General features: G+C 54.3%; 15 protein-coding genes across 15 annotated transcripts; 7 read left to right on the forward strand and 8 right to left on the reverse strand.

Moving 5' to 3' along the window:
- Nucleotides 1-270: 270 nt before the first annotated feature.
- On the reverse strand, nt 271-3123 carry N7510_006709 (putative C6 and C2H2 transcription factor RegA-like; the record flags this gene model as incomplete). Its single annotated transcript, XM_056978634.1, has 5 exons — nt 271-1285; nt 1331-1590; nt 1641-2401; nt 2451-2869; nt 2924-3123. The coding sequence occupies 5 exons, from the start codon at nt 3121-3123 to the stop codon at nt 271-273; spliced, it is 2655 nt and encodes an 884-aa protein (XP_056831677.1).
- A 674-nt stretch (nt 3124-3797) lies between these two features.
- N7510_006710 (DODA-type extradiol aromatic ring-opening family dioxygenase) lies at nt 3798-4760 on the forward strand (the record flags this gene model as incomplete). Its single annotated transcript, XM_056978635.1, has 3 exons — nt 3798-3801; nt 3852-3982; nt 4035-4760. 3 exons carry the CDS (start codon nt 3798-3800, stop codon nt 4758-4760), a joined length of 861 nt encoding a protein of 286 aa, XP_056831678.1.
- A 310-nt stretch (nt 4761-5070) lies between these two features.
- Nucleotides 5071-6726, reverse strand: N7510_006711 (uncharacterized protein; the record flags this gene model as incomplete). Its single annotated transcript, XM_056978636.1, has 5 exons — nt 5071-5402; nt 5453-5568; nt 5616-5705; nt 5753-6258; nt 6337-6726. The coding sequence occupies 5 exons, from the start codon at nt 6724-6726 to the stop codon at nt 5071-5073; spliced, it is 1434 nt and encodes a 477-aa protein (XP_056831679.1).
- Nucleotides 6727-6964: 238 nt separating this feature from the next.
- On the forward strand, nt 6965-7364 carry N7510_006712 (uncharacterized protein; the record flags this gene model as incomplete). Its single annotated transcript, XM_056978637.1, has 2 exons — nt 6965-7228; nt 7284-7364. 2 exons carry the CDS (start codon nt 6965-6967, stop codon nt 7362-7364), a joined length of 345 nt encoding a protein of 114 aa, XP_056831680.1.
- Nucleotides 7365-7455: 91 nt separating this feature from the next.
- On the reverse strand, nt 7456-8043 carry N7510_006713 (cupin domain-containing protein; the record flags this gene model as incomplete). The annotated part of the gene is made up of 1 exon (XM_056978638.1): nt 7456-8043. The coding sequence occupies one exon, from the start codon at nt 8041-8043 to the stop codon at nt 7456-7458; it is 588 nt and encodes a 195-aa protein (XP_056831681.1).
- A 288-nt stretch (nt 8044-8331) lies between these two features.
- N7510_006714 (CocE/NonD family hydrolase) lies at nt 8332-10238 on the reverse strand (the record flags this gene model as incomplete). The annotated part of the gene is made up of 4 exons (XM_056978639.1): nt 8332-8425; nt 8478-9294; nt 9365-9978; nt 10045-10238. 4 exons carry the CDS (start codon nt 10236-10238, stop codon nt 8332-8334), a joined length of 1719 nt encoding a protein of 572 aa, XP_056831682.1.
- Nucleotides 10239-10546: 308 nt separating this feature from the next.
- N7510_006715 (putative salicylate hydroxylase) lies at nt 10547-12853 on the forward strand (the record flags this gene model as incomplete). Its single annotated transcript, XM_056978640.1, has 5 exons — nt 10547-10666; nt 10715-10840; nt 10893-10967; nt 11020-11857; nt 11910-12853. The coding sequence occupies 5 exons, from the start codon at nt 10547-10549 to the stop codon at nt 12851-12853; spliced, it is 2103 nt and encodes a 700-aa protein (XP_056831683.1).
- A 369-nt stretch (nt 12854-13222) lies between these two features.
- Nucleotides 13223-14606, forward strand: ddiA (putative DNA damage-inducible v-SNARE binding protein Ddi1; the record flags this gene model as incomplete). Its single annotated transcript, XM_056978641.1, has 3 exons — nt 13223-13508; nt 13598-13885; nt 13939-14606. 3 exons carry the CDS (start codon nt 13223-13225, stop codon nt 14604-14606), a joined length of 1242 nt encoding a protein of 413 aa, XP_056831684.1.
- Nucleotides 14607-14715: 109 nt separating this feature from the next.
- Nucleotides 14716-15369, reverse strand: N7510_006717 (EXPERA domain-containing protein; the record flags this gene model as incomplete). Its single annotated transcript, XM_056978642.1, has 4 exons — nt 14716-14786; nt 14839-14991; nt 15049-15243; nt 15297-15369. 4 exons carry the CDS (start codon nt 15367-15369, stop codon nt 14716-14718), a joined length of 492 nt encoding a protein of 163 aa, XP_056831685.1.
- Nucleotides 15370-16198: 829 nt separating this feature from the next.
- N7510_006718 (TauD/TfdA dioxygenase family protein) lies at nt 16199-17374 on the forward strand (the record flags this gene model as incomplete). The annotated part of the gene is made up of 2 exons (XM_056978643.1): nt 16199-17213; nt 17262-17374. The coding sequence occupies 2 exons, from the start codon at nt 16199-16201 to the stop codon at nt 17372-17374; spliced, it is 1128 nt and encodes a 375-aa protein (XP_056831686.1).
- A 317-nt stretch (nt 17375-17691) lies between these two features.
- Nucleotides 17692-21955, reverse strand: N7510_006719 (putative non-repetitive nucleoporin; the record flags this gene model as incomplete). The annotated part of the gene is made up of 4 exons (XM_056978644.1): nt 17692-18303; nt 18361-19130; nt 19180-21639; nt 21694-21955. The coding sequence occupies 4 exons, from the start codon at nt 21953-21955 to the stop codon at nt 17692-17694; spliced, it is 4104 nt and encodes a 1367-aa protein (XP_056831687.1).
- Nucleotides 21956-22265: 310 nt separating this feature from the next.
- N7510_006720 (uncharacterized protein) lies at nt 22266-22865 on the forward strand (the record flags this gene model as incomplete). The annotated part of the gene is made up of 2 exons (XM_056978645.1): nt 22266-22402; nt 22463-22865. The coding sequence occupies 2 exons, from the start codon at nt 22266-22268 to the stop codon at nt 22863-22865; spliced, it is 540 nt and encodes a 179-aa protein (XP_056831688.1).
- Nucleotides 22866-22961: 96 nt separating this feature from the next.
- Nucleotides 22962-23787, reverse strand: N7510_006721 (uncharacterized protein; the record flags this gene model as incomplete). Its single annotated transcript, XM_056978646.1, has 4 exons — nt 22962-23243; nt 23288-23466; nt 23518-23632; nt 23683-23787. 4 exons carry the CDS (start codon nt 23785-23787, stop codon nt 22962-22964), a joined length of 681 nt encoding a protein of 226 aa, XP_056831689.1.
- A 148-nt stretch (nt 23788-23935) lies between these two features.
- On the forward strand, nt 23936-24666 carry N7510_006722 (5-formyltetrahydrofolate cyclo-ligase; the record flags this gene model as incomplete). Its single annotated transcript, XM_056978647.1, has 2 exons — nt 23936-24476; nt 24548-24666. The coding sequence occupies 2 exons, from the start codon at nt 23936-23938 to the stop codon at nt 24664-24666; spliced, it is 660 nt and encodes a 219-aa protein (XP_056831690.1).
- Nucleotides 24667-24694: 28 nt separating this feature from the next.
- N7510_006723 (small nuclear ribonucleoprotein E) lies at nt 24695-25073 on the reverse strand (the record flags this gene model as incomplete). The annotated part of the gene is made up of 3 exons (XM_056978648.1): nt 24695-24744; nt 24803-24893; nt 24951-25073. 3 exons carry the CDS (start codon nt 25071-25073, stop codon nt 24695-24697), a joined length of 264 nt encoding a protein of 87 aa, XP_056831691.1.
- Nucleotides 25074-25295: the final 222 nt, after the last annotated feature.

Raw genomic sequence — 25295 nt, forward strand, 5'->3', positions numbered from 1 at the left:
TTGGCGCCCAATGCAACAAGAGGTGGTTAGACAGCCCGAAGCAGTCATCATGGAGATCTTGACCCGGATAGAACCACTTGGAGGAATTGTAAGTTCATGATTCAATAGTGGCCCAAGGCCATGATGTCGAGTTTCATATTTGATAAAACCATTTGAATCCGGCAGCAAGGAAAAATCATGTAAGGCGGCATGCTCATCAATCATATATTGGGTATCATATTGACATACTCATACTAGTACATAATGGATTTTGAGGTATAAGCCACAACATCATCGTCCTCCCCCGCGAGCACAGTGTCCCAAATCGCCCATCAATTGAGCGAGACTCTGCACCAGAGGTGGGATTGTATCGTTGGGCATCTGTCCCCGAAGCACGCCTTGGACCACCTGCATCACCGCTGCAGGTTCTTCCAGGAAGGCCGGTCCACTTGGGCTTTGTAGGGCCGGAAGACCACAACCCAACGTGACAAATTTAGATACGTTCGCAGCCTCCTCACCATCTAAGAACACAGCTGGTCCACGACTGGCGAGGTGAGCTGCCGGGCTTCCAAGAAGCTGAACATTCTTGGCCTTAGATACAACGCTATATGACCAAAAGGCCAGACTGGCATAATATACGCCAATAGCTAAAAATCCAGTCAGGGAGCCAGGTGCCATTTCGCGAGCCGCACGAATAGTCTGACCTGCATGCCAGACAGCTCGCCGAGAATCTGGGCTTGTAATCCACTCCAAGGCGGAATGGTATACACGGCGTGCTTCTTGTTTGTCTTCTTTCCCAGCAAAAAGCTGTAGCTCCTCAAGAGACATATGGAGGAGCATTGAAACAACCTCACAAACGAGCACAATCTCCGGGCGGGATTGAACACACAATTCGGAACACACGATACGGAAGTGTTGAAGCGCTCGGTCCAATTCTTGCTGACGAGAATTGGTCACCAGGGCATGCCAATGCTTCGAGTCTCCAGTTGAAATAAATCTCAGTCGATGATACTCATTTATCATGGCGGACATGCCATGAAGAAGAACCAAAGCCGTCAATTGGGTATCAATGCGGTCTTGGAAGACAGATAATTGAGACATGTCACGAAGTAAATCGGCGAGTGATGGAACACGCTCCGTAGTCATCGACTCAAGACAAAGCCCTTTCCATTCGGTAGCTGACTTAGCTTCCCATAATTGGCGCTTTGCCGGCAGTGGGAGTTCCAGGTCGGCATATGAAATGAGGGGGTTGACGTTGAGGGCCATGGCTGTCTGTGCATCATGTAAAAATACATGGTATACAAGTCTGCGAAATTAGCAGCTTTCGGAAAGATAGTCTAGTCAGTCTTACCTCTTGAAGGATTCTTGCTCAACCCATTCACGCCAAGTATGTTCCAAGGCCTCGCCGGTCTCTTCAACAAGAGGCACAATCGTAGTATATACCGAGCGACGAAATCTCAGAGCACGACGAAGCATTGTTACTAATGGCTGCGTAAAACTCTCTGCTATTTCCGTCTTGCGTCGATTGCCACTCCAGATTCCAACGTTGATGGTTAAGGAATAAGCCTGAGAGATTCGGAGATCGCGAGTGATACTATTGTCACTTTCATACTGTTATGTGTGAGCTTTCTTCTCTGTTATTTTGGGATATTAATAATTACCCTCCCAGGCATATACAGCCGCACAATCTCGACCAGGGCATATCCAAGTTTTCTGATTGTTGGAACCGTAGAGCGAACAGCCGCTGCGGCCGCCAGCGCACCAAGGATGGCGGGATCTTGCTCATTCGGCTGGAAAGTTGGTCCATGGATCCAAGAGTCCACTCCATGCTTTTGAATCTCAAAATATTGTTGGATCAATCCGTCCAGTAAGTCAGTACTGGGGAAAGATCGCATAATGCGACTCAAGTGGGCCTTGTGACTGGTCTCTAGAACCATACCGAAGATCAGGTCACGGCTGCTGGGCGATAGCCGCTCACAGAGAATCTGGCGGTCGGACGTCACACTGGCCTCTGGACTATCGATTGTCTGGGGAACGGACAGATTCTCATGGTCGTTGCATGCATAGTCCCCGTGGCTAGGCTTCCAAGCTGACAGAGAGGAGCGGTGGTAAGCTTCGGCACCCATTGCGATACCGCTGTCGGCATCGAAGTGGGCGATGTTCTGTTCTGTGAGATTCTCATGTAACCCAGGAAGCAGATTTCGCGAATTATAAAAGTCAATCAGACCGAAGTCACCATCATTTAGGTCAAAGTCAAATTGCACATTGTCTAGTGCACCGTACTGAGTATACTCTGGAACCATGCTGGACGGATCCGGATCACTATATCGAGCTAATGAGGGAATTAAAGAGTCGGGGATGAAATTAGGAAAGAATGTGCCATCGATGCTGAAAATTCCACTTTCTTGGTCGTTGGGAGACACTACCTTCTGTCAGCGCGCGCTTGGGTTGCTGAATCATGGCGGCCCTACCTTCGTATTCCAATGAAATCTGCTCATCACCGGTATGCATTTGGTTTGAAGAAATAGCCATCTCCGGGGCTCCGCGTGGTGTCACCAGTATATTCGTGGGCGGGAATTCATCCACTGGGGTTGAAATGGGCGAAAAGGCCGTTGCTACAGGCGTTGCTAGATTTTGCGGTTGGCCGTCTGCGGGCAGGCTTTGCTGAAGCGGCTCCGGAGACGAATCCTGCAAGACATCCTGCCAATCACACTGTAAATTTCGCTCGTGACATCGGCGGCAGGGCTTGTCCTCATCGCATTTCAGCTTCGACGAGGCACACGCCTTACAGGCCTGCGATACCCGACTTTGTTTGGCAACTGAAGAGCTTCGCTTGCGCTTGCGGTCGCGGTCATGCACATGTCCAGCGGCGTGGCGTTTTAATAGGTCTCTTCAGGGAACGTTTTAGAAGCAGGCCGAATCAAGCGAATGTAAGAAAACCTACGGTCTGGCGAAGCCTTTGTCGCACACATCGCAGACATAGGGCTTTTCGCGCGTATGAGATCGTACGTGGCGGATCAAATGGTCTGCGCGATTATAGTGACGTTTACAGAAACCGCATTGAAAGTAGCCTCCCTCTTGAAACTTTGCGGACGACTGTGAGGCGTCCGGATGGTCGTCTTTGACAGAAAGGTCTTTTAACATTGTGGGAAGGCATTTGCCTTGGGAGAGGATGGGGAGGGGAAAAGGGGAAAGTAGAGTAGTCCGGAGGGGCAAATGGGAGAGTTTGTTGGATGTCGGTAGAGACTCAGACGGCCATCCCGCGAGATCTGCGATTGAGACTGGCGGACGATCAGAGGGACAGCCACTCTCAGTTCCACCTTTTTCTTTTCCTGGTGAGGTTCAGCGAGATTGATCCGAGAATGCTGGCTGTTGCGGGAAGCCTGCAGAGGTCCACTGGCCTGCCCCAGGCCGTTTTGGGTCAAGGGATTCCCCGGATTTCAGCATTTGGGCTTACGTAGCAGCTCAATTAGTGAGATGCTAGTTTGCCCCATAGGCCTTTCGTTGGCCTAGACTGCCGGATGGCCGGAGAACCACCGCCTCCGGAATCACAATCGACAAGGATGTCGCAATGCACATGAGGGGTAAGTTAGGACAGGTGATCAGATTCACTCCAATAGCAATGGCTGTGCTCAGCAACTGTATGACTCGTTACGGCTTGTCTAGGGACAAAATGGGATAGGGGAGACGAGCGGTCGGGATGTGGGGGGCCACATCCGATATCCACATCAAGGTCGCAATAGTATCGCATTCAATATATCGGTGATAGGAGGGACCTCTAGGCTGGCAGTGGGAAACTATTTATTTGCAATATCACAATGGGTCAGTTGTATTCCTGTTTGTGGAGATCTTCCGCTCATCCAAGTATGTAGGACTCACTCCAGTTCACTTCCTTTCGCATGGCTCAACCATGATGCTGGGCGAAGAATCTGACAGTGCCAATTATTGGAAGAAATGCGGAGATGAAGCACTGGCACGCAACATCAAGGGCGTTGTGATCATGGTAAAGTCTGCTGTGTGATTATCTAGCGTTCACGGAGACTGACTACAGACAGGGTGCCCATTGGGACTGTATGGGGGACCGAATCGAGCTATCAACAAATCCTAGCCCAGGGAAAAGCCCTGTTGCATATGTGAATCCCGAAAAATATGTCAACTACAAGCTCAATCCTGACCTAGAGACCACCGAGCGCTGTATTGAAATGCTTGCGTGCGAAGGCTTCAACGTCGGCGGTAATCCAACCTTCGAATGGATTCATGACGTTTATCTCATACTCATCCGCATGTTCCCCGATGGCTGCCCACCAACCACATTGGTATCGGCCAATGCTCGCTATGACCCTCATTTCCATATGAAAATCGGCGCCACGCTAAGACCCCTGCGCCAGGAGAACTACCTGATTATTGGCACTGGAGGCGCAGTTCACAATCTGTATCGGAATCGCTGGGCACCGATGCTTCGATACCGAGACAACTTCGCGCTGGAATCGCCCCCAGAAGACTGGGCCATGGAGTTTCGACAGGCCGTCGAGGATGTCATCACCAAGACCTCGGGGCCGCAGCTGCGCCGTGCGATGACACGATTGATGAAACACCCGCGCTTTCGAGATGCACATGCCACAGATGACCATTTCATGGCAGCTTTGTTTGTTGCAGGCGCCGCAGGAGACCCGGAGGACCAGAATACCCCGGCAATGATGGGCGCAGAGGACTGGGAGCTGACCAATATGTGCAACTCACAGTTTACACTAGGCCGGTGGCCGAAGGAAATTGCTTTGTGATGGGCTGGCAAACATTTTGGGTGATTTGCTTTAGATCTGGAACCCATATTTATATTATTCGTTATTGTTTGGATCAAAGCCCTGAACACATTTCTCGATCGGAAGAAGAGCAAACATAGTTATTCACTGCCGGCGACATTTTAGCTTTTGACCAGTGGCCGGTATGTCTTTCATCTACAAGAGATGAGAGTTAGTTGATTTTCTTTCTAGATGATCACTCGAGATCCTTGCTCCTTTCATGGTTACTATTTACTTCAAAGCAAAGTAAGAGAAAGTATAATTGACTACCTATCCGAACAAAGGCTTCGTCCTACCCTCGAGTCCGCACGTAAAGTAATGTATAGTACCCCAGAGTCGTTACAGTCGCCACGAGCGATGCTAAAGTAATCAGCCCGCCTGTAATAATTCCTTGTTCAAAGAATCCAATCTTGAATCCTTGTCGCTGCTTTGTTGATGGGAGCGGGGCAAGAGCTTCCTGCCACAGGGCGTTTGCTTTCGTCGAATTGATGTCACGCAAAATGGTCTGAACAGCATTCGAGTTTGCGGATGGGATAATCAATTGAGGTCGCGAAAGCTCGAACTGTGATTTGGAATATCGGGTTTGGGCATCAGCAGGCGTGTCTGCTGGAAGGGCAGGACCGACTACATTCATGGTCAGCATTTGCAAGGAATTTATCAAATAGGGACCATACTGAGCATGTGGCTTGGTACATGGTTCACCCACGAGATATGGGCGTCGATAAACTGGGTCAAATACTTCGCTGAAGCTGGAGAGGCAAAGGCATAAGTCGCTGCTAGCGTTTCATTGCTGGTCTGATTAGCCTGATATGAGGAATGATTGGGAAAAAGACATACAAATTGGTATCGATGGCATCATCTAAGCTGGTGACCGCGTGAACCAGCAAGACTTTCTCATCAATCTTGCGCTGGAGCAAAGGCGATTTCCTGTCCATCAAATCAGAATAAGTCTCCAACGCTCCGAAGCTGCTTACCGGTCCCGAACTTCGACCAACCCCCAGTTATCTCCTGAAACTAACACTTGAGAACCCCTGTCTTTGCGAATTGAGTTCAACAAAGTACTAGAAGTTGATCGTCTCGGAGAGGAGGGAGTTTGTCTCAAATCTCCATTCTCTCCAGCTAGATATTTCGAGGCATGTTGAATTGCGGCCCCCATAAAAGGTTTCATGGCAAACTCGTGCACAAAGACCACATCCGGAGAGTAGGGCGAGCGTCCATCCAGAGCAAAACGGGCAGCTACCAGAGCCTCCGCAGCTTCGGAAATATTGCCCGTGCGGTCAACGACAGCAACCGTCCTGGCCCCTGCGGGCGAGATAAGTCCGTTGGTAGCATCGGCAGAGTCATTTTGCATGACCATAAGAACTTTGCTCAGAACTGCGGCATCGGGTCGTTGTGCTGTTATGGCAAATGTGTCGTGGTCCAATACATCCAGAAGAAGTCTGCGCAGGAGAGCCGGCAGAGCCATAGTATTTTGAGGAAGCTGCAAAGTGTTATTATATAAACTATTCTCTCTGTAATACAGAGCTATTGTTGGAATCACAAGGATTCGCCTACTCACCTCGACAATCACACAGTTCCCTGCTGCAAGAGCTGCACTCAGCGCAGATATGACTGAGAAGAACAAGGTATGTGTGCAAGGCTCGATATAGACAATGCCTGTGCCACGCGAGGCATCTTGGCTGTCCTTGCCATTGGCAATGCGGTATTCTTTCTCAAGATCTTTCTCCAGACTTAATGACAAATAGTGCGTGCGAATCTCCCGCAGAGCAAAGAGTACCTCCGCGCGAATCTCCTCGCGCGTATGCCCGGAGTCGGCGCGGATGGCGTCTTGAATTTCAGAAACATGTTGAGCAAGATTTGTTTGCAATCGGTAGAATTGCGTCTGGCGATATCGGGTGTTTTGGGTGCGGCCGTCGATATTAGCCGCAAGAATACGAGAGAAATCCATGTCAAGTGTGAGCGACGGTGATGGGAAGTGTGGATTGCCTCGCGATACTTGAAGCAAGCGTGCTCACTTTACCAAGCTCCCCGAAATTATGATCTCGGAGCTTCCACATCCTCCGTCGCGCATAGCCCATGTCCGACATTCAGGATCTCGGGATGTGGGGGAGATGGGCGGACGCGGGCCTATCCCTAATTGAATATGACCGAGCGAGGTCTGCAATGGAGCATTCTCTCATGCGAACATGTCTGCCACTGCAACAACTACGCAGTCACTATCCATCCTCGCTGACTACGAGGTCCATCACAGCAGTGTCGAACAACATCATGCCACCGTGAATCTCGCGCCTTCTTCAACCCAGCCGGCCGACTGGCCCTCGCATCACCGTCGCATGCCAGCTTATCGTCCAGCCAACCGCAATTTGGATCTTATTGAGCGTCCCGCTGGATCGAATGGAGCCGAGTATGTGTTCATTCAGGTGATGCTGCATGGAGTATGGCTCAATGCGGTACGTTTTCCTATCGGACTTGTTGCTTCGACCTTCTATTGACGGAAGTGTCTAGTCGGCGGCACGGTTTTGGCGATTTACCGGCGGGAGGATCAGTGATAAACTATTTCACTATGAAGTAGGCGGGGAGTGGTAGATCTAATTGCAGCTCCATATATACTTCCACAATGATCACTCAAAATTGTTTCACGACATCATGCTCGTCTATTTGTATGTACAAAGTAGGCCTAAGTACTATTCCTAACACCAATGCCGTCTACCACCTCACTCAGCCTTTCCCCGTCAACCTCAATCTCTTCAGACGGCATCAGCACATACAGCATCCGCGCCCACTGTCCTTTCTTTTCGCTTGTGACCGGATCTATCACATCGGGAGTAACATTCCTCCAGGCATGGTTTGTCCCACGCTGCACAGCGACGTCCCCACGCTTCATCAGTCTCGTCTCACCCGAATCCAGCACAAGTTCGACCTCCCCCTCCAGGACAACACCATAATCCAAAGAGACAGTCCGATGCATAGGGCTCAACGAATAGGGCTGCATATCCACAATCCGACAGACAGAGCCACCAGAAACTGTGATTCCCGGCGGATTGGCCAGGTAGTTCTTGTACTCTGCAATGTCGGCATCTTTGTTCAACTGTGCAGGAAAGTGATCAGATGTATAGGCCAGACTGAAATCGGCGCCATCCCCAATGGGCTGCACGGGCATGGTATCGGGCAGGGTATTAGAAAATATCGCTTTGCCGTCACTATTGTGGCTGGTGATGAAGCGATTGAGCGGGCGGATTGTTTTGGAAGGTCTGATAGAAGCCATGGTGGAAGTGCTTCTTCAAGAAAATGAATGTGACTGTTTTAGGATGACGTTGAGCAAGTGCAAAAAGTCCGACACGGAGATTGGCGATCTATATTTCCCACCATTATGCGATGAGACCTCCAGATCCCCTCATCGGGACCACTTTCGACCACATCGGAAGTGGGGGAATGGTCCTCGGTTTCGGAGGACTTACAATCAGAGTAGAAGGCTGACAATTGTACATATTATCTTGCGGGACTTTGCAAAAATACTAGCATTCAGTAGTCTATGATCTATGTCCTTTCCATCTCATTGACTGCTGGCTGGAATAACAGGTAGAGTCAAATAATTGCCGCCGAGCCCGAAATGGATATGGTTTTGACCTTGGAAACGCTCGGGAGGCCTAGTAGTTGTTCAGAAACATTCAAGTAAGATATAGAGGGATTTGCACTTACCGGTCAATGGGTGAATGGTGTTGGAAGACTCCACAGCCTTGAGTATCGCCACTCGCGACCTCCAGCACGATCTTGCCACCCTTCTCGACAACCACGTTTGTTGGCCACACTTCTACATCCACTGTATACACTTCACCGGGGATCACTGGCTGCACATCAGTCGAGTAGTAGTTCCGGTGAGGCAGCCAGGGCCGGTTTCGCGGATGTTCGTGGTTGACTTGACGCATGCTCACACGTAGCCATCCCTTGCACAGAGGAACTGGATCGCCCGCTGTGCCAGTGTAGACGACCTCCTTTCCGACAGGAGAGATATGCCGGAGTGTAACGAACAGATCCATGTCCTGAGGAGTGGACTGACCGGGGTTGGCACTCATTGACACGTTCAGGTGGGCCACGACGTGGCCTGTAATCTCGGTTTCCGTTTCAAATGGGGGTGTGGTGAACTGGATGAGCTGAGGGTTGTCGAGCGTGCCCAGGGCTTGGTATGAGGCCTTGCTGGGACGAGGCTCCCGCGGAGGTTCGGATGTGGCGAGGAGTTCACGCTGAGAAGTCAGATAGAACCGTGTGTACTGGGTGCGAGCGATGGGCCATTCATTTTCGACTCTGCGAGGGAATTTTCTTTCCTCTTCGGCATTATTAAATCCCACATCACCTTTGCGGAGGACGATATCGACCTTCGGTGCAGTACCTGTAGACCACCCGATACGATCATCCCCTTTGAGGAAAGCATCCAAGAAACTCCGTTGCAGCTCGACCTCCTCAGCATAGTAAAAAGGCAGATCGTGCCGTCCAGTGATAAACCGCAGATACTTCAGGTCTGAACCCGCATGGGTGTATCCCTCGACGTTACCACGGAGATGGAGCAAGATGCCACCCCAGTTAGCCACCGATAGAAAGGGGCACCTGGATGTCCGACATGCTGTATTCCTTGGAGGCGTAGTAAAGGTCATCTCGGAATCGGTTTTCGACATTGTCAACTGTTTGATCCTGGCGATTTTGAACCAGTTCTTCCTCAAGCAAATCGCCTTCAATGGTATCAGGGCCCCAATGCCTTGCGGCCTTGCCTGGTAGTCCATATTGGTTGCTGAGAACCTGGCGGTCCCACCAGAACTTGATGAATCCATAAGACAGAATTCCGCCATGTCGACAACGATCCCTGTAGTAGTCCGACATACCCTCCCAAGGAATAATACAGGAAAGACCCTTGGGCTGGCGGGCAGCTACGCGCCACTGGCTGCCCGCATAGTAACTAATCCCCAGCAAGCCAACCTTGCCCGACGACCAGGGCTGTTCGGCTGCCCACTCTACCACATCAAAGAACGCCTCGCTGGTGCCCCGGGACATAGTGTCGAGCTTACCCACCGACTGGCCTGTGCCGCGCTCGTCGGCCCGGACGACGGCATAGCCATGGCCCGTCCAGAACTTGGGATCGGGGGTCTCCCAGGCCGAATGCTCTGACTTTTGCTCGGGATTTACTTCGCTGAAGCTTTTAGGATGAAAACTAAAGCTCGGTCAGTTTTTTGTTCTGGTTTTGGGTTGGGGTTGGTTTAGAAGCAACTGAACGAACGCTTCGTAGCTGATATCTTTCCCATATGGACCGTAAGTGACAAGCACGGGGCATTTCTCTGATGTCTTTGGTCTATAGACATTGCACCGGACCAGGCCCGATTTGTCCTTCAGCGAGATAGACACATTCTGCTCGAAAATGTACGTGAACGAGATCTCGTCCCGGGTGGTGATGTCCTGGATCTGGTTCGGCATTGCGGCGACGACAAAGAATAATGCAAGGAAATTGGTATAACCCGCGGCCTGGAATGATTGCAACTGCCAGAATTCATATACACATTGCATCAGTGTCTCTTCTCCACTCTGGTTCTGGTGGTGTCTCCGCAGACGTGGAGCCGAAATGGCGTCCCGAGGCTTCGCGACACTCGGACATCAACTAAACGCCCGGCGAGCGGGAGGAACCGAATGGAGGGGTTAGATTGGTATGCTCAGATAAATAATAGTCGGCACGAAGGCCTTGTATCGAGGTTTAATCAACCCATTTATTTGGAAATACGTCAACGATGACGCTCAAAGAGCTGAACAGTAACGGCCAAAATGGCCTCCGCGTCTTGATCGTTGGTGCTGGAATTGGCGGACTGGTTGCTGCAATTGCACTACGACAGCAGGGTCACCGTGTGGAGGTAAATTACCCGTCTTAGAGAAAGGAGGTTGTAGCTGATCCGGAGCAGCTATTTGAACGCTCGCGCTTCGCTAACGAAATCGGAGCTGCCATCCACTTGTCACCGAATTGCAATGGGGTTCTACAACGACTGGGCATTGACGCAAAGGAGTTTGGGGCTGTGGAGGCAGATATGGTCAGTTGCTTCACTTGCCATGGTTTCCCAGGTCTTGTACTGATAGATACAGCTGCGCGAATACACGCCGGCCGGCGAGACAGTCCATATCACCATGGTCAAAGAACATGCGGCAATGTGGAGGCATGTAAGGATGACCGGTCCATCACCGCAAGAAAGAAGAGTAACCGTCTTTATAGCGCTGGCTCCTCGTTCACCGGGCTCATTTCCACGAAGGGCTGAAAGCCGCAGCCCTGGCGGAGGGACGTGGCCAGCCGGCTCGCCTGCACACCTCCAGCAAAGTCGTGGATGTCGATCCTCACGGAGCAACCATCACTCTAGACAATGGCGAGGTCATTGAGGGTGACGTGGTGCTCGGCGCCGATGGGGTCCACTCTCTGACTCGATCCAAGCTCTCGCAACCAAGCCCGATCACGCCCTTCAGCTCGGGCAAGAATGCGTTCCGCTTCCTCATGAGCCGCCAGGCAGCCCTGGATGATTCCGAAACCAAGAGCATTGCTGAGGACTTTGGGGCGGTGGATATGTGGGATGCGGATGACCGACGGGTGGTCATCTACCCGTGCTCGCATAACCAGTTGCTGAATTTTGTCTGCATCCATCCGGACACTATGACTCAAATTGATGCCAGCGGTGACTCGTACAATCAACAGATTGGCAAGGATGCATTGCTGGATGTGTTCAAGGATTTTAATCCGCAGGTCCGCAAACTGCTGGAAAAGGCCGACGCACAAACTCTCAAGCTGTGGCCGCTGCTCGACATGAACACTCTACCGACTTGGGTGGAAGACCGACTGGCCGTTCTGGGGGACGCGGCACATCCCTTCCTGCCCTATCGCGCCTCGGGGGGTGCAATGGCAGTCGAAGACGCTGTGTCGCTAGCCGTGATGCTGCCAGCGGGGATCGAGCGCCACGAGGTGCCCGAGCGATTGCAGGTTTATGAAAAGGCCCGGCACCAGCGGGCCACGACCATCCAAGAGATGACCCGCGAGTCCAGCAAGCTCCTGGGCCCCGACCGAGGTAAGCTTCCCATGCATTCTTGGGGACTGGCCGCTGACAACATCGTTCACAGCCTTTCAGATGATCAACTACATCTATGGTCATGATGAGTTTGACCACTCGGCCCAGGTTTTGCGCAAGTATCTGTGGGCCAAAAACCCCAACGTCTACTGGCGCCAGCCTATCGTGTTTGGACCCATGCCCGGCCCACGCCAGGACGTTTGGGGACGAAACCGCGCGGTGCCGTCCCTCCAGTCCACCTTCACTACGGCGTCGGTCAAGTTCAAGACCAGCCGCACGCTGCTACAGAATCTGTTCCCGTCGGACGCGTACAGCTTCATTTCGCCGAGCACCGTTGCGCGGGCCAGTTTCTCGCAGACCACGCTCAGTGGGATGGACTGGCTGGGTGGTGGCGGGTATCGGCACCTGGGGCTGTACATCCACGGCGTCCAGTACACCAAGACCAATGGGGAAGTGCTCAAGGGCACGTACATGCCGATTCTGTTCGAGAGCCTGGCAGACCCCATTGTGTCGGGCCGCGAGGAGCTCGGGATGCCGAAGCTATACACGGCGATTGACGTGCACCAGCGCAGGAGTTCCTACCGCGTGCAAACCAGCTGGCAGGGGGCGGTATGGGGGCATTTCGAGCTGGAGGACCTGCAAGACGAAGACCCGAGCAGCGACCAGGGCACTATCGGCGGGGAGGCGGACGATGGCATTCTTGTCTACCGGTACATGCCCCAGGTTGGACGGGAGTCCAAGGGGAAGCCCGAGGCCGAGTACCCGGTGTTTGTGCCGCACGCTGAGGAGTCCAAAGTCGTGCCCTCGCGTGTCACGCGACTACGGCGGACGAAGAATGCCAAGGTCGAGATCGACGGGCTGGACTGGGATGCGTTGCCGACGCTGCATCATGTCATTAGTCGGCTGGGTGAGATCCCCATGGACGAGATTGTGGATGCCAAAGTGGTCGAGGGGGAGGGAGTGCCGGATGTGTCGAGCGCGATGCGCATTGAGTGAAAGTCTGCACTTGAGTTGGTCAATGAAGTGGAAGAATAATAATTGTCGTGATGATGTTGTACTTCTGTCCATGGTGCTAACCCTAAGCGGTGTCCCGCGCGTTGCTGCTGCTGCCTCGGGCTCTAGACCGATGACGACCAAGGGTAGATTCGTCGCAGTGCAGTAGTAGATGAGTGTTAGTTAGTTAGTAGTTAGTGAGTTATTAATGAGGATTAAAAATAGTATTATTCCATAAGGAGTATGTAAGGAGGAAGTCATTTAAGGGCTGGGGCTTGTTTGTGTTCCTTCCGCTTTTCTCGCCCTGACCATCGGATTCCTTCTCCCTTCCTCTCATCACTCCCTCTGCCTCCCCTCCTGCGCCGATCATGTATGTTCCCGCGCTCCGTCAGCACGACGGTTTGGTTAATCTCCTCCAGGCGTATCACCGTCAGTGTCATCCGCCCGGAGCAGGCCGACTCCGACATCATCAACCTCGAGGTCGGCGGGGACATGACTGTCGCGCTGCTCAAGGCCATCGTCGAAAGCGAAACCGCCATCCCGCCCGCCGCCCAGCAGATCGTCTTCAACAACCAGCTCCTCGGCAACCCCGACCAGACCCTCGATCAGGTGGGCATCGCTGAGGGTGACATGCTCGGCGTCCATGTCACCCTCCGCGGTCCCACGCCCGCCGCCGCACCGAGCACCAGCGCGGGGGGCCTAGTGCCGCCCCGCGTCAGAACCTCCCTCCCCGTTCCGGCATGCCAGACCCGGAGACCATCCGTCTACACATCCTGGGAGATCCACGCGTGCGGGAGGCCGTCCGCAGACAGAACCCGGAGTTAGCGGAGGCGGCCGATAACGCTCAGCGGTTCCGCGAGGTGCTGGTCCGGCAGCAGCAGCGGGAAGCCCAGCTCGATGCCGAGAAGGAGGCTCGTATTGCCATGCTGAATGCCGATCCGTTCAACCCGGAGAATCAACGCGAGATCGAGGAGCTCATCCGTCAAGAAGCGGTGACAGAGAACCTGCACAACGCCATGGAACACCACCCGGAGTGTACGTTTTATTTTGTTTACACTCATCTCCGTGCTAACCAGTTCTGCCTACAGCCTTTGGCCGCGTGACGATGCTCTACATTCCGGTCGAAGTCAACGGCCACCGCCTCAATGCTTTTGTCGATTCCGGTGCCCAGGTGACCATCATGTCGCCCGAGTGCGCCGTCGCCTGCAACATCATGCGTCTGGTGGACCGGCGGTACGGAGGTATTGCCAAAGGTGTCGGCACGGCCCCGATTCTGGGACGGGTGCATTCCGCCCAGATCAAGATCGGCGAGATGTTTCTGCCTTGTTCGTTCACGGTCATGGAGGGAAAACAGATCGACTTGCTACTCGGTCTCGATATGCTCCGGCGGCACCAGGCGTGCATCGACCTGAAGCGCGGAGCGCTGGTCATCCAGGATCAGGCGGTGCCGTTTCTAGGGGAGGCTGACCTTCCCAAAAGTCTGACCGAGGAGTTTGAGGATGAGCCCACGGTGAAGGGGGCAGACGGGGCCGAGGTGGGCGCGCGCACGGGGGCCGTCACTCACCAAGCGGGCGAGAATGAATCCTCCGCCTCAGCCTCGGCCCCCAAGATTAACATCCGGCCCGCGCCGGCATCCCGCTGGCCCGCGGACTCGATCGCCAAGATTACGGAGCTGGGCTTCACGCGCGAGGAGGCTATGCGGGCATTGGACGCGGCCAATGGGAACTTGGATGGTGCCATTGGATTTTTGCTCTAGGCGGGCTCTGCATCTACTTTCCGGCGTTGGTGGGATGTGATTTTTTTTTCCTTTCTCAGCGATGATCAATGCACCCTGATATGACTGTGTACTATCAACCATGGCTATTTTATTCGTCTTTGACCTTGGGCATGAGCTGCCTCCGTAACCGGATGCCCATATCCAGGGCCATGATCGCACCTGCTGGAGGTTAGATGATTGGAGATGGATGAGTGGAAGACGAGGGACCTACCCAGCGCCACGTAGGGGCCGTATAGCGTGGTGATCTGCTGCTTTTCCGCCACGGACCGGTCCGGCCAGGTCCACACGTCGGCCAAACAGGTCAGGGAGGTGACGAAGGCCTGGACACCAAAGACCAGCAGATGCACGGGCACCATAGGATGGTCTAACAGGGTTAGTTGCAGGGCCCCGGTGGCATCATCGGAAAGGGGGGGCCACATACTGTGCAGGAGTCCGCGGATGGACCACAGACTCAGGGGAACATGATAGAGCAGCTCCATCCAGATGAAGACGGTGAACCATGAGGGCGTCGGTTCCTCGAAGAGCTTGTCCCGGTAGCTGGAGATGTAGAACTCGCGCAGCTGCAGCGAGATGCCCGTCCGCATGAACGCGGGCTGCAGCGGCACGGTGTCGACCACTGGGTTGGGTTAGCTTAACGACGGGATGGATGTCAAGCAGCGGGAGACAGACAGAAGATGATGGGGACATGGATGACGAAGAAGATCAGGTAGGCCAGGTCGGCCTTGCGGTGGAGGATGGTCATCGTCCCGGAATGATCCCGATGTCGTGAAACGAGACACTCACACCCTCGCCGCGGGACGAGAAAGAACGGATTGTTTGTTGTCATCACCTGACCGCCCCGCCGTTCGGCGATCCAGCATAATTGCTTTTTCGGAGCTTCAGCTATTTTTAAGCTTACCATCGCTCGCGATACACACGTCATGGTCCCACGCACTCCTGAATGAATTCATCATTCCCAGCGGGAAAATGTTGGGGCCGATCAGCGCACCCTGCATCGCCGTGTGTGCGACGTGTTAAGAAACCCGGACTGGTCTTTCCCAAATGTCCACGGACTCCGACACAGACCGCATGTTGCACAAGCCAATGGGCCACCCGGCCACTCAAACCCTAACCAACCCCCTGCCGCACCATCCCCATCCAGATGCATGGATCAGACCAGATAACCGGATGGCCATCCCGCCTGCATCTGCCTTATCGCCCGGCTGCACGAAGCTGTAGCTCGGGGAATTGGCCCGGCAGAAGAATAGAAGAATATGCCGCAGAAAGTGCTGTCCCGAAGAAGAAGGGAAAAGAGTGTCGGAACTCGTCGGAATTCCAGGATTGGAGGACGCTGACCGCTTGTCTTCCTTCCATTATTTTTTTCCCTGCTGCAACCTTGTCCACACGCCATGGGGGCCTCGGAGATGAAGAAGGACCTTTGGGGGGGAGGGATTAAGCGAAAAGCCCGTGCTGTCTGTGTAAGATGTGCCCCCCTGGAGGTGGTGGGTGTGAGAGATATATAAAGACTGGCGGTCTCTACCATTGCTTTTTTCGGGCCACTCTTTTCCCCGAATCATCTTCTTCCACTGACAATGCCTTCATCTGCCCCGGTGCGGCGGCCCAAGCTGCAGGCCTCCAATGGTCACAAGGCCGAAGTCCCCATCAGCTACGACATCAACATCCCCTATGTCGACGTGGACGAGCAGTCCAAGATCAAAACCAATTACCCGCAGTACCTGCCCTCCTGGGATCCCATCTGGTTTGATCCACTGCCACCTTTCGAATATGAAGACCCGGCGCTGCGCGTACTGGACCGCACCAAACCCAACCTGCTTCGGCCCGGCGTCACCGTCAACCACATCCAGCCCAGTCTGGGTAGTGTGGTGGAAGGAGTGCAGCTCAGCCAGCTGTCCGACACCGCCAAGGATGAACTAGCTCTCCTCATAGCCGAACGCAAGGTGCTCGCCTTCCCCGAGCAAGACCTCATCGACGCCGGCCCCGACGCCCAAGAACAATTCATGCGCCACTTCGGCAAACCCAACTACCAGCCCGTGTCGGGGAGTATGAAAGGCCATCCAGCCTTCCACATTATCCACCGGGACGGCAATCGCGAGGAAATTGCGCGATTTCTCGAGCAGCGCACGACCACGACGCTGTGGCACCAAGACGTCAGCTACGAAATCCAACCACCGGGCTACGTCATGCTTGGCCTCCTGGACGGTCCCCAAGTCGGCGGGGATACCGTCTTTACCGCGACAGACATGGCCTACAAGCGGCTGTCACCGACCCTGCGCGGGTTCCTCGACACGCTGTCGGCGATGCACTCCTCGGCCAAGATGATCAGTCACACACGACTGACGGGGGGACTGGTGCGCAAGGACCCCGTTGACACGGAGCATCCGCTGGTGCGCGTGCATCCCGTGACGGGCGAGAAGTGTCTGTTCCTGAATGGCGAGTTCATCACCCGGATCCAGGGGATGAAGGAGCCGGAGTCGAAGTGGATGCTGGATTTCCTGATGCAACATATGATGACGGGCCATGATTTCCAGGCTCGCGTGCGCTGGCAGCCGCGGACAATCGTTTTGTTTGATAATCGGTCCACGCTGCGTATGTCTACCCTCTTCTTCTCGTGTATCATTTGCTGACGACCCCCAGATTCCGCCATCGTAGACTATCTGGACGACGATCACGGCGCCCAATCGCGGCATATCTTCCGCCTCGGTGCCCTAGCCGAGAAGCCGATTCCCGTGTACGAGGGATTCGACTGACCGGTTGGTAGACTCTGCATCCGCTCATGCAAGGTGTTTCGGGGTCTTTCTATTTCCGTGTTCATAGTTTTATAGATTATTTTCTCCTTCCGGGTTTCTACAAGAATCTCTACTACGGGTGAACAAACCCATTCCACAAATCCGTTTCCCAATATCTAGATTAGAGGGATATCAGCAACGCAATCCCTTTTCCCTGAAGCAGGACGCCGTGATGACGCAGTAGAGTTACATGACATGACCCAGAACGTGAAATAAGAAACATCGCAAAAAGGAAGGAAAAAATTGAAACCCCAGGAGCCCAATATACGTGCAGATCATCACCGCAGGAGTTCATCGATTCTCGACCGCAGTGTATGCGCCATCTCCAGTTGCTCCGGGGTGATGCCACCGCCCTGCTGCAGGAGCAACAAAGTCTCCGATACGCGCTCGGCTACAACATCCGAGCCAAACACCATACCCCCCAACCGAACAGTCTCGTGGAACCAATTATCAAGCAGATACAGAAGATCGTGTGCGATGTAGCGGCGGTTCGAGCCGTGGAAGGGGGCTTCGTCGGTGTAGTACATGGCCTCCAACACGGCATAGAGGGATTCGTGTGCTACACCCAGATCGAGGAACAGATCGACGACCCAAGTGGCGGGGCCAACATGGCGCTGGTGCTCGAGCGCATACCGCTCCAGCATCGGTAGAAGTTCTCGCACGGGGAAAACCGTCTCGGACATGCGCAGCCGGCTACCCAAGCTACGCACCTTGTCGATCACCGCCTCAAAGGGTTGTGGGGACCCGCGCTCTACGGTGGTGGAGTGCAGATCTTGGATCAGGTGCTGCCAGGTTGCTTTGATGTCGGCGGCGTTCCGATAATCGGCCTGGAAGAAAATCTGCAGGCAGATGTCATAGTAGCTGGCCGAATCGGCGTATTGGTTGAAGAGCTGTTACTGGGGTTAGGTGGGTGTTACAGAAGATGAGGGGTGCGGAAATGAACAAACCGTGCTGATATCCATGACAGGTCCATCAACATCCCGGAGAACCTCGGCCTTGCGCTCTGGAGCGATCCGGTCATCGTCCTTCAGCCGTTGCAGAAGATCGTCCTGGATGTTGGCCACGTCTATCAAGTTGGAAATCTCATGGAGCAGACGCTGCCGCGACTGTCGCCCAACATCTGGTGTGAAGGTGGATGCATTGGCACGGGCACGTCCCAGATACTCAATGCGCCGACTGAGCGGCAGAGTGAAAGCGCTTCTCGCAAGTTGGAACTGCACCTTTGCCGCCTCAAAAAAGCGCTGCGACTGGGCATAGTAGCGCCAAAGCAAATCCGCGTGGGAGATATCATCGGTCGATTTGCGTTCGAGGTAAGTGACAACAAACGGCGACGGAGTCTGGAGCAAGCGATCACTCTGTCCTTGCTCCAGATACCAATCGTACAAGCTGGTCAGAAAAACTTCGTCGGTCGAGTCAGCAATCACGCCGTAGGCCTCGTTCTGGCGTTTGGCAATGATGGTCATTTGGCCATCGATGAAGCCGGGATCTTTGGATGCCAATTGGTCGACGGCGATGACAACCTTGAAGATCAGGTCGTAGCATTGCTTGCGGAAATAGAAGTAGTCCTTGCGGGGGTCCTGGAGGCTAGTGAGCGAGTGGGCGGTCTGGAATTGAAAAGGGATAGGCACCTGATCGGGACGTCCGTCCATGATCCATGAGAGCGCGAGATTGGCTTTATCGGAACGGAGGGCAACGTTGAGGGACAGTTGGATGGCACCTGCAAGATATCAGTATGTGAAAGTGTCGGAAATTAAAAACAGAATTACCTGCAAAGAATTGGTTGTTGATGTAGTTGTCCATCGCTGATACCAAGTAGTCCATGGGAAGTGAGTCTGCTACCTGTTGGAACAGCTGCAGACTTTCATTCAACAGATTTCGACCCAGTTCGGAGTTAGCACCGGCCTCAGTTGCCCGTTTTAGCAGTTCTTGGGCCCGGAAAATCACTACATCCTCAGCGCTGCAGAAGCTGCCACATCGGCGGCGCAGGGCATCGGCCACCGTCTCGACGTTGGAGCCTTTGGCGATGTTGCGGTTCACAATCCCTTTCACCAACTCCTTGGCAATGTCATGACCCTTGCTGGTGCTGAACAGTTCCTCAAAGGTCAGCTTCAAGAAGCGTTGCTTTGATTCTTCCGGCAGCGTCGCCACGATCTCATCGACCCGCTCATCGAACAGAACCAACACAAAGGAAATGCCTTCGATGGTATGCGAAACCAGCTGAACGAGAGAGTGTAGTGCGCGGTGCTCCGCCTGCAATGCTGTTTCCTCCTGCTTTGTTGACACTCGCGCAAGCGCCTCCGGTCCACTGAGGCCCTCAATGAAACTTCGGTTGGTCTTGAAGAATTCTTGCAGTGATGACAGATCGCGCTGGACCATCTGCAGCTTTGTCGCATTCACAGAAGCAGAGACGGTCAGCGTCCCGTTAGGTTCGTTGCCAACCTTGGCGATCTCCTTCTTCCAGATTGAGCGCAACAGGCGAGAAATATACAGAGCAATGCCGTGATGCCGGGGAGACGGCACCACAGCATCGATGGCGGACGTCGAGCTGTCCGCCACGGCGTTCTCGTTGACCGTAGGCCGGCCACCATAGTCAATGAAAACCTTGCGGGCAAATTGCAGTACATCGGGATCATTAATGGGCGTCAGTCGTTGGTCCGAAGAGATCTCCACCCCTTGACCACAGGCCACCGCTAAGGCTGTAGCCAGGGTCTCACTTCGGCCATAGGTTCGGATGAAATTCTTGACTTCGCCTTCGAGGCCTTCGTCTGTGGTGCCACCGCCACGCACCAATGCGGCAAAGATGTCCACGAGGCGCCGCCGTCGAATAACGTGAATGCCGGTGTTGGTGAGGATGGCAATTTCGGCGGCGGGGTGATCAAACTGGATGGCCAGCTCATTCCCAAATCCTCCGGAAGTAGTAGGTGGAAGAGCAGAACACAATCCGACATCCTCTGCCCGGCCTCCGAGGTTCAGCCAGATGGCGGACTCGGCAGCTTTGCCGGAGAGGACATTCTCCTGGGAGCGGGCGATCCGGCCCGAGTCCGGGGACGAGATGAAAAGGGTATCAGCTTTTTGGGTGGCGTCTTTGCAGGTAAAACAGAAGAAATACCCGGGAGGGTATCGCGCGGCCATCCGCGTGGGGGAGAGTGAATGGATCGGGAATTTGGATGTGACCGCTGGCTGGAAACGAGCCTGACCGGGAAGCGCTATGTCCGCATTGTTATCGATTGGTGGTGTCTTCACATGCTGCGCCTGCATGCTGGTGGGCGCGTTGGCACCATTGGGTGCCGGGGACCAACTGTAGGATCCGGTGGCACTGAGATAGATGCGATATCCGGTGGCCGTGGTTGCGACCAGGTGATAACGCGATGCCTCGGCGGCAGGGATGGGGCTGATGGACACGATTTTGACTTTCGGGTTGAGCGTCTCGTTGGATGCGATAATGTGCCCAATATTCGAGTAGATATCCAGCGCTTGCTTGGTGATGGCCAGCGACAGCGTTCCATCTGGTTTCATATGGAACACCCGAATGGTCGATGCCGACGACAACGTGTACAGGAGCTTCCGGCTGTCATCAATCACCATCTGCTCCACGTGTTCGTTGGCCCGCTGAGCCAAATTTGTCAAGCTCAGCGAGGGAGTGAACGCCACCAGACGCGAGCTGGTGTGGTTGACCTTGGCACACCGGCCCTGGAACCATCGCTCCTCTTGCTGATATGTGAACTCGTATACGTCGTTGTCGGAAGAACCACCAAAGAAAATTCGGCCGGTGGAATCCGATGAGGCAAAAACATGAATATCCAGCCCCCGAATCGAAACCGACATTCCGGTTTGGAATAAGGAGACCTGTCGTGTCCCGCTTGGCGTCGTCTCACAGCCCATCCCCAGCAAAATCACCTCCGCCGTCGTCGACACCACGAGCAAATGGGTGATGGCCGGCAAAAACACTCCGGCCCGCGGCTTGGCCAGCTTGACGGAGTTGATGCTGTTGGGCTGGTCCTCAAACCCGACCAGCTGCGGGTTTGGATGTGTGAAGTCCCAGAGGTAGAGCGCGTTGTCAATGGCCACCCACGCGTGATTCAGCTCGGCAAAGAGACCCATGCTCGTTGACACCTGTGCGCGATTGTACTGGTCGAAGATCTGGTCAGGGATATTGTACATTTTGACCTTTTGGAAGGGAGCCCAGGACTGGGACATAGGGATATCATATTCGGACGAGAAGCCCTCTGCAGCATGTCAGTATCCGCCACCTTTGTACCCAGAAGGAATTGGGGACGTACGCGACAGATAGTTGTCCAGGTCGGGGTAGCGCGATTCTTGAAATAGGGTGTCATTGACCGTCTGCGCACCGCGCTCCTCGGTGCTCAAGGTCTGGTTCTTGGACCTGGAGGCCGCCGGGGGCAGTTTTGGCAGCGGCATTGCCGGCGAAGGCACTGCGGGTTTCGCAAACACGGCATTCTGTGACGGGGCCGGAGCTGGAGTCTGCAAGTAGGCACCCGGGAGAGCTTTCTGCGGCGTTTGAGGGAGTGTGGGATACGACATGGTGAGCCGCTCGCGACGCTGGGGAGGAGGGAGGGACGCGCAGCTCCCAGGCGAGATGAGAGAAAGAGAGGGTGGCAGAATCTAGCTCAGGGATGCCGACTCAGCTCTCTTGACGAAGGTGGGTTGGTTGAGAGGGAGAGAGAAGGTGTCAAGAAAAGGAAAGAAGCAGGCCGTTCAGAAGGCGGAAACAGCAACAAACCCCGTGCACAGACCACCATCTTCACTTCCATCCGATTCATTCGAACTATTATGACCGATTAATTGACAACAATTGCCATTGACGCTGGACATCCAGTATTCTACACAGACAATGCTCGCTCTCCGTCGACTCCCCGCCCGAGGCCTGTCCGGTATTCGCTGGTCCTCCACGGGCCCAGCGCTGCCGCCCTTGATGACCCAGCTGAGAACAGACCTGAAAACTGCCATGCGCGCCAAGGACACCCCGAGGTACAGACATCCGTTCTATTACACGGGCTAGCAATAGACTGACTGACTGACCACAAAAAGACTCAATGTGGTGCGCGCTCTCATCTCTGAAACCAACAATTCTGCCAAAACTACATCGCCCATCCAGACCGACCTGCAGCTCTTGTCGCTGGTCCGAAAACGCATCGCCGCCGCGCGGGACGCCGCCCAGCAATTCGCCGCCGCGAACCGTCCCGACCTGAAGGAACAAGAAGAGGCGCAGGTGGCTGTCCTGGAGGAGTATGCCAGTCAAGTCCAAACAATGAGCACGGACGAAATCCAGGCAGTGATTGCTCGGGAGATCACAACCCTCAAAGAAGCTGGCCAGAAGCTTCAGGTGGGCCTCCTCCTCAAGTCTCTGTTTGCATCCGGTGGTGCCCTGGATGGCAAGCCCGCCGATCGGGGAGAGGTGGCCAAGCTGGCCAAGGAGGCCCTCGCGGCGTGAGTGACTAGTATAAAGCAGACGATATATATAGTGTACGATAGGAACGGAGGAAGAAAAAAATGAGATTCTCATTATCGTGGGCCACTCTGGCTCAATTCACGAACAAAAGAAAGCCACGCCTCCCACGGAAGTCATCCACACGCCTAACCACCACCACCTGTCCGGGTTGATCAGTTCCTCCTTGACGATCCGATGCAGGCCCGCCTCGGACCGGTCTCGCTTGCTATGGCGGCCCGTTGGGGTTGGGTTCAAGGTGGTGGTAGGCAGCATCTTGGGCGGCCGGTAGGCCAGGTACATCGGGTGGAGGATGAGGCCATCCGCTCGGGTCAGGTCGAGCCGTTGGACGTGGTGGTATCGGTCGACGGACACCGAGAAGCCCTGATGCGGTTAGAAGAATCTTTTTGGTCAGAGCTCGGACTTACTTTGAAATGTTCGGTACTGTTATATCGCGTGTAGCTGCCGATGCTCTGTCGGCACGGCTCCGAGAAGAGCTGGCGGCCATCGACGGCGATGGGAGTCAAGGTCAGCGAGCCATCGGCGGTCAGAACATAGGATCCATGCTGCCATTGCATGAGCCCCGTGGGACAGGCTGGGTCGCTGGCTGGAGAAGGGTTAGAACGTATCGAGATATGCAGTCCATCTATATACTCACGGCTGGCTAGGGCACGGTAGTATGCTTCCTCATAATGTCCGTTCGCATCGAAGGAGTAGGAGATACCCGTCAGATTGGGTTCAAGTAGCCTGTCATTGAGCGGATCGTAGAATCCCTGCACGCGTTAGCTCTCTTCTTCTTATGTTTCATTATAGGTATACTCACTGGGCCCGTCAGGACCTCGCGCGACTTCGTGGTCCAGGTACCAACCAGCTCATCAACAGAAACCGCACCGGCCGCGGCACACAAGAGAGACCAAAGAAACAACATCCTGACAACTGTGACGCTGAACAGAATGGGCGACTCCGGCCTATATGAAGGAATCCCTTGGTTGGGGTGGAGCCACAACAAGCATGCCATAGTTAACCCTAATCGGATCGGAATGTCAACCCACCCTTCTTCATCTTTGCACCTCGCCATGGCCCTCCAATCCGCCAAACGCGACCTGCGCAAGCGCATGCGCCAGATCCTCGGCCAGATCCCAGCGACTGCGATCGCACAACAATCGCGCGTGGCTACTCAGCGGTTCTTGTCGCTGGCCGAGTACCAGAATGCCCGCAGCATCGCCGTCTATCTGTCGATGCCCGCCGGGGAACTGTCCACCACGGGCATTGTCCACGACGCCCTCCAGCGCGGCAAACAGGTCTACATTCCCTATATCTACCCTGTTGATTCTACATCAGTGATGGCCATGCTCTCCCTCGCATCAGTGGCCGAGTTAGAGGCCCTACAGCCCGATCGATGGGGCATTCCGTCCTTGTTGCCCGCGCAGGTCGCCGGCCGACCCGACTGCTTCGCAACCGCTACGGGACTCGATCTCATCGTCATGCCGGGCATGGCCTTCGATCAGGGATTCCGACGACTCGGACATGGCAAAGGATATTATGATCATTTTCTAACGCGATATTCCCAATGGAACCAGAAGACAAGCCAGACCCCCCAGAAGATGCCATTCCTCGGTATGAGCAAAATTCCTTTTTGGTGCACCCAAAAAAATCCCCGACACACACTGAACTCCGTGCAATTCTAGTTGCCCTGTCTCTCCAGGAGCAGATGATGACCGCGAACCCGATCCCCGTGGGCGAGCATGACTGGCTGGTGGATGCGATAGTGGTGGGCGATGGGCGGTATCTCACTCGGAGCGGATGATAGATCGTAGCAGAAATAAAAAACAATATCAAACAGCTTGGATCAGGGAGACATTGTCGCCCTTGAGCAGGATCTGGCCTGTTCGCGCACTCGCGTTAGCTGCGATTCTGGTGACAGGAGAGACATGAACACCTACCGAGCGGCCTCCGCTTCTCCTCCTCACTCTTGGTCGGCAGGCGCACCTCGACCGCATCATCAATGACCAGGTTCATAAACTCATCAAAGCCCTAAGTAGCGCTATTCGTTAGCATCCAATCGGTCCGAAAAGTGGCAGGCTCATGTACCCTGATCTTGCCCTCGATCCGGAAAGCCAGCTGCTCGTACAGCCAGATGGACACCGTGCTGCGCTTCTGCAGCAGGCTGAAGATGAAGTGGATGGGTGCCAATAATGTCTTGCGGCCAGCCATGGTGAGTGATGGGTGGTGTATGTGGTGGTGTTGATTCAAAAGCAAAAGCAGTAAAAGGCGGGAGACAGAGAGGAGAGAGAGATTCTCATCCCGTGATCTGGTACGGTTCAGTACGGGCAATACGATACCGTCACAGTCATCCCATAATCCATCCCACCTTTCCACAACTCTTTATCCAATCCCCCTCCTTCCCCTTTCCCACTCCCTCCCTTTCTTTTCGTG

Source organism: Penicillium lagena (assembly GCF_028827675.1).
Source record: "Penicillium lagena strain IBT 129212 chromosome Unknown utg000005l_segment0_segment0, whole genome shotgun sequence".
Taxonomy (NCBI): domain Eukaryota; kingdom Fungi; phylum Ascomycota; class Eurotiomycetes; order Eurotiales; family Aspergillaceae; genus Penicillium; species Penicillium lagena.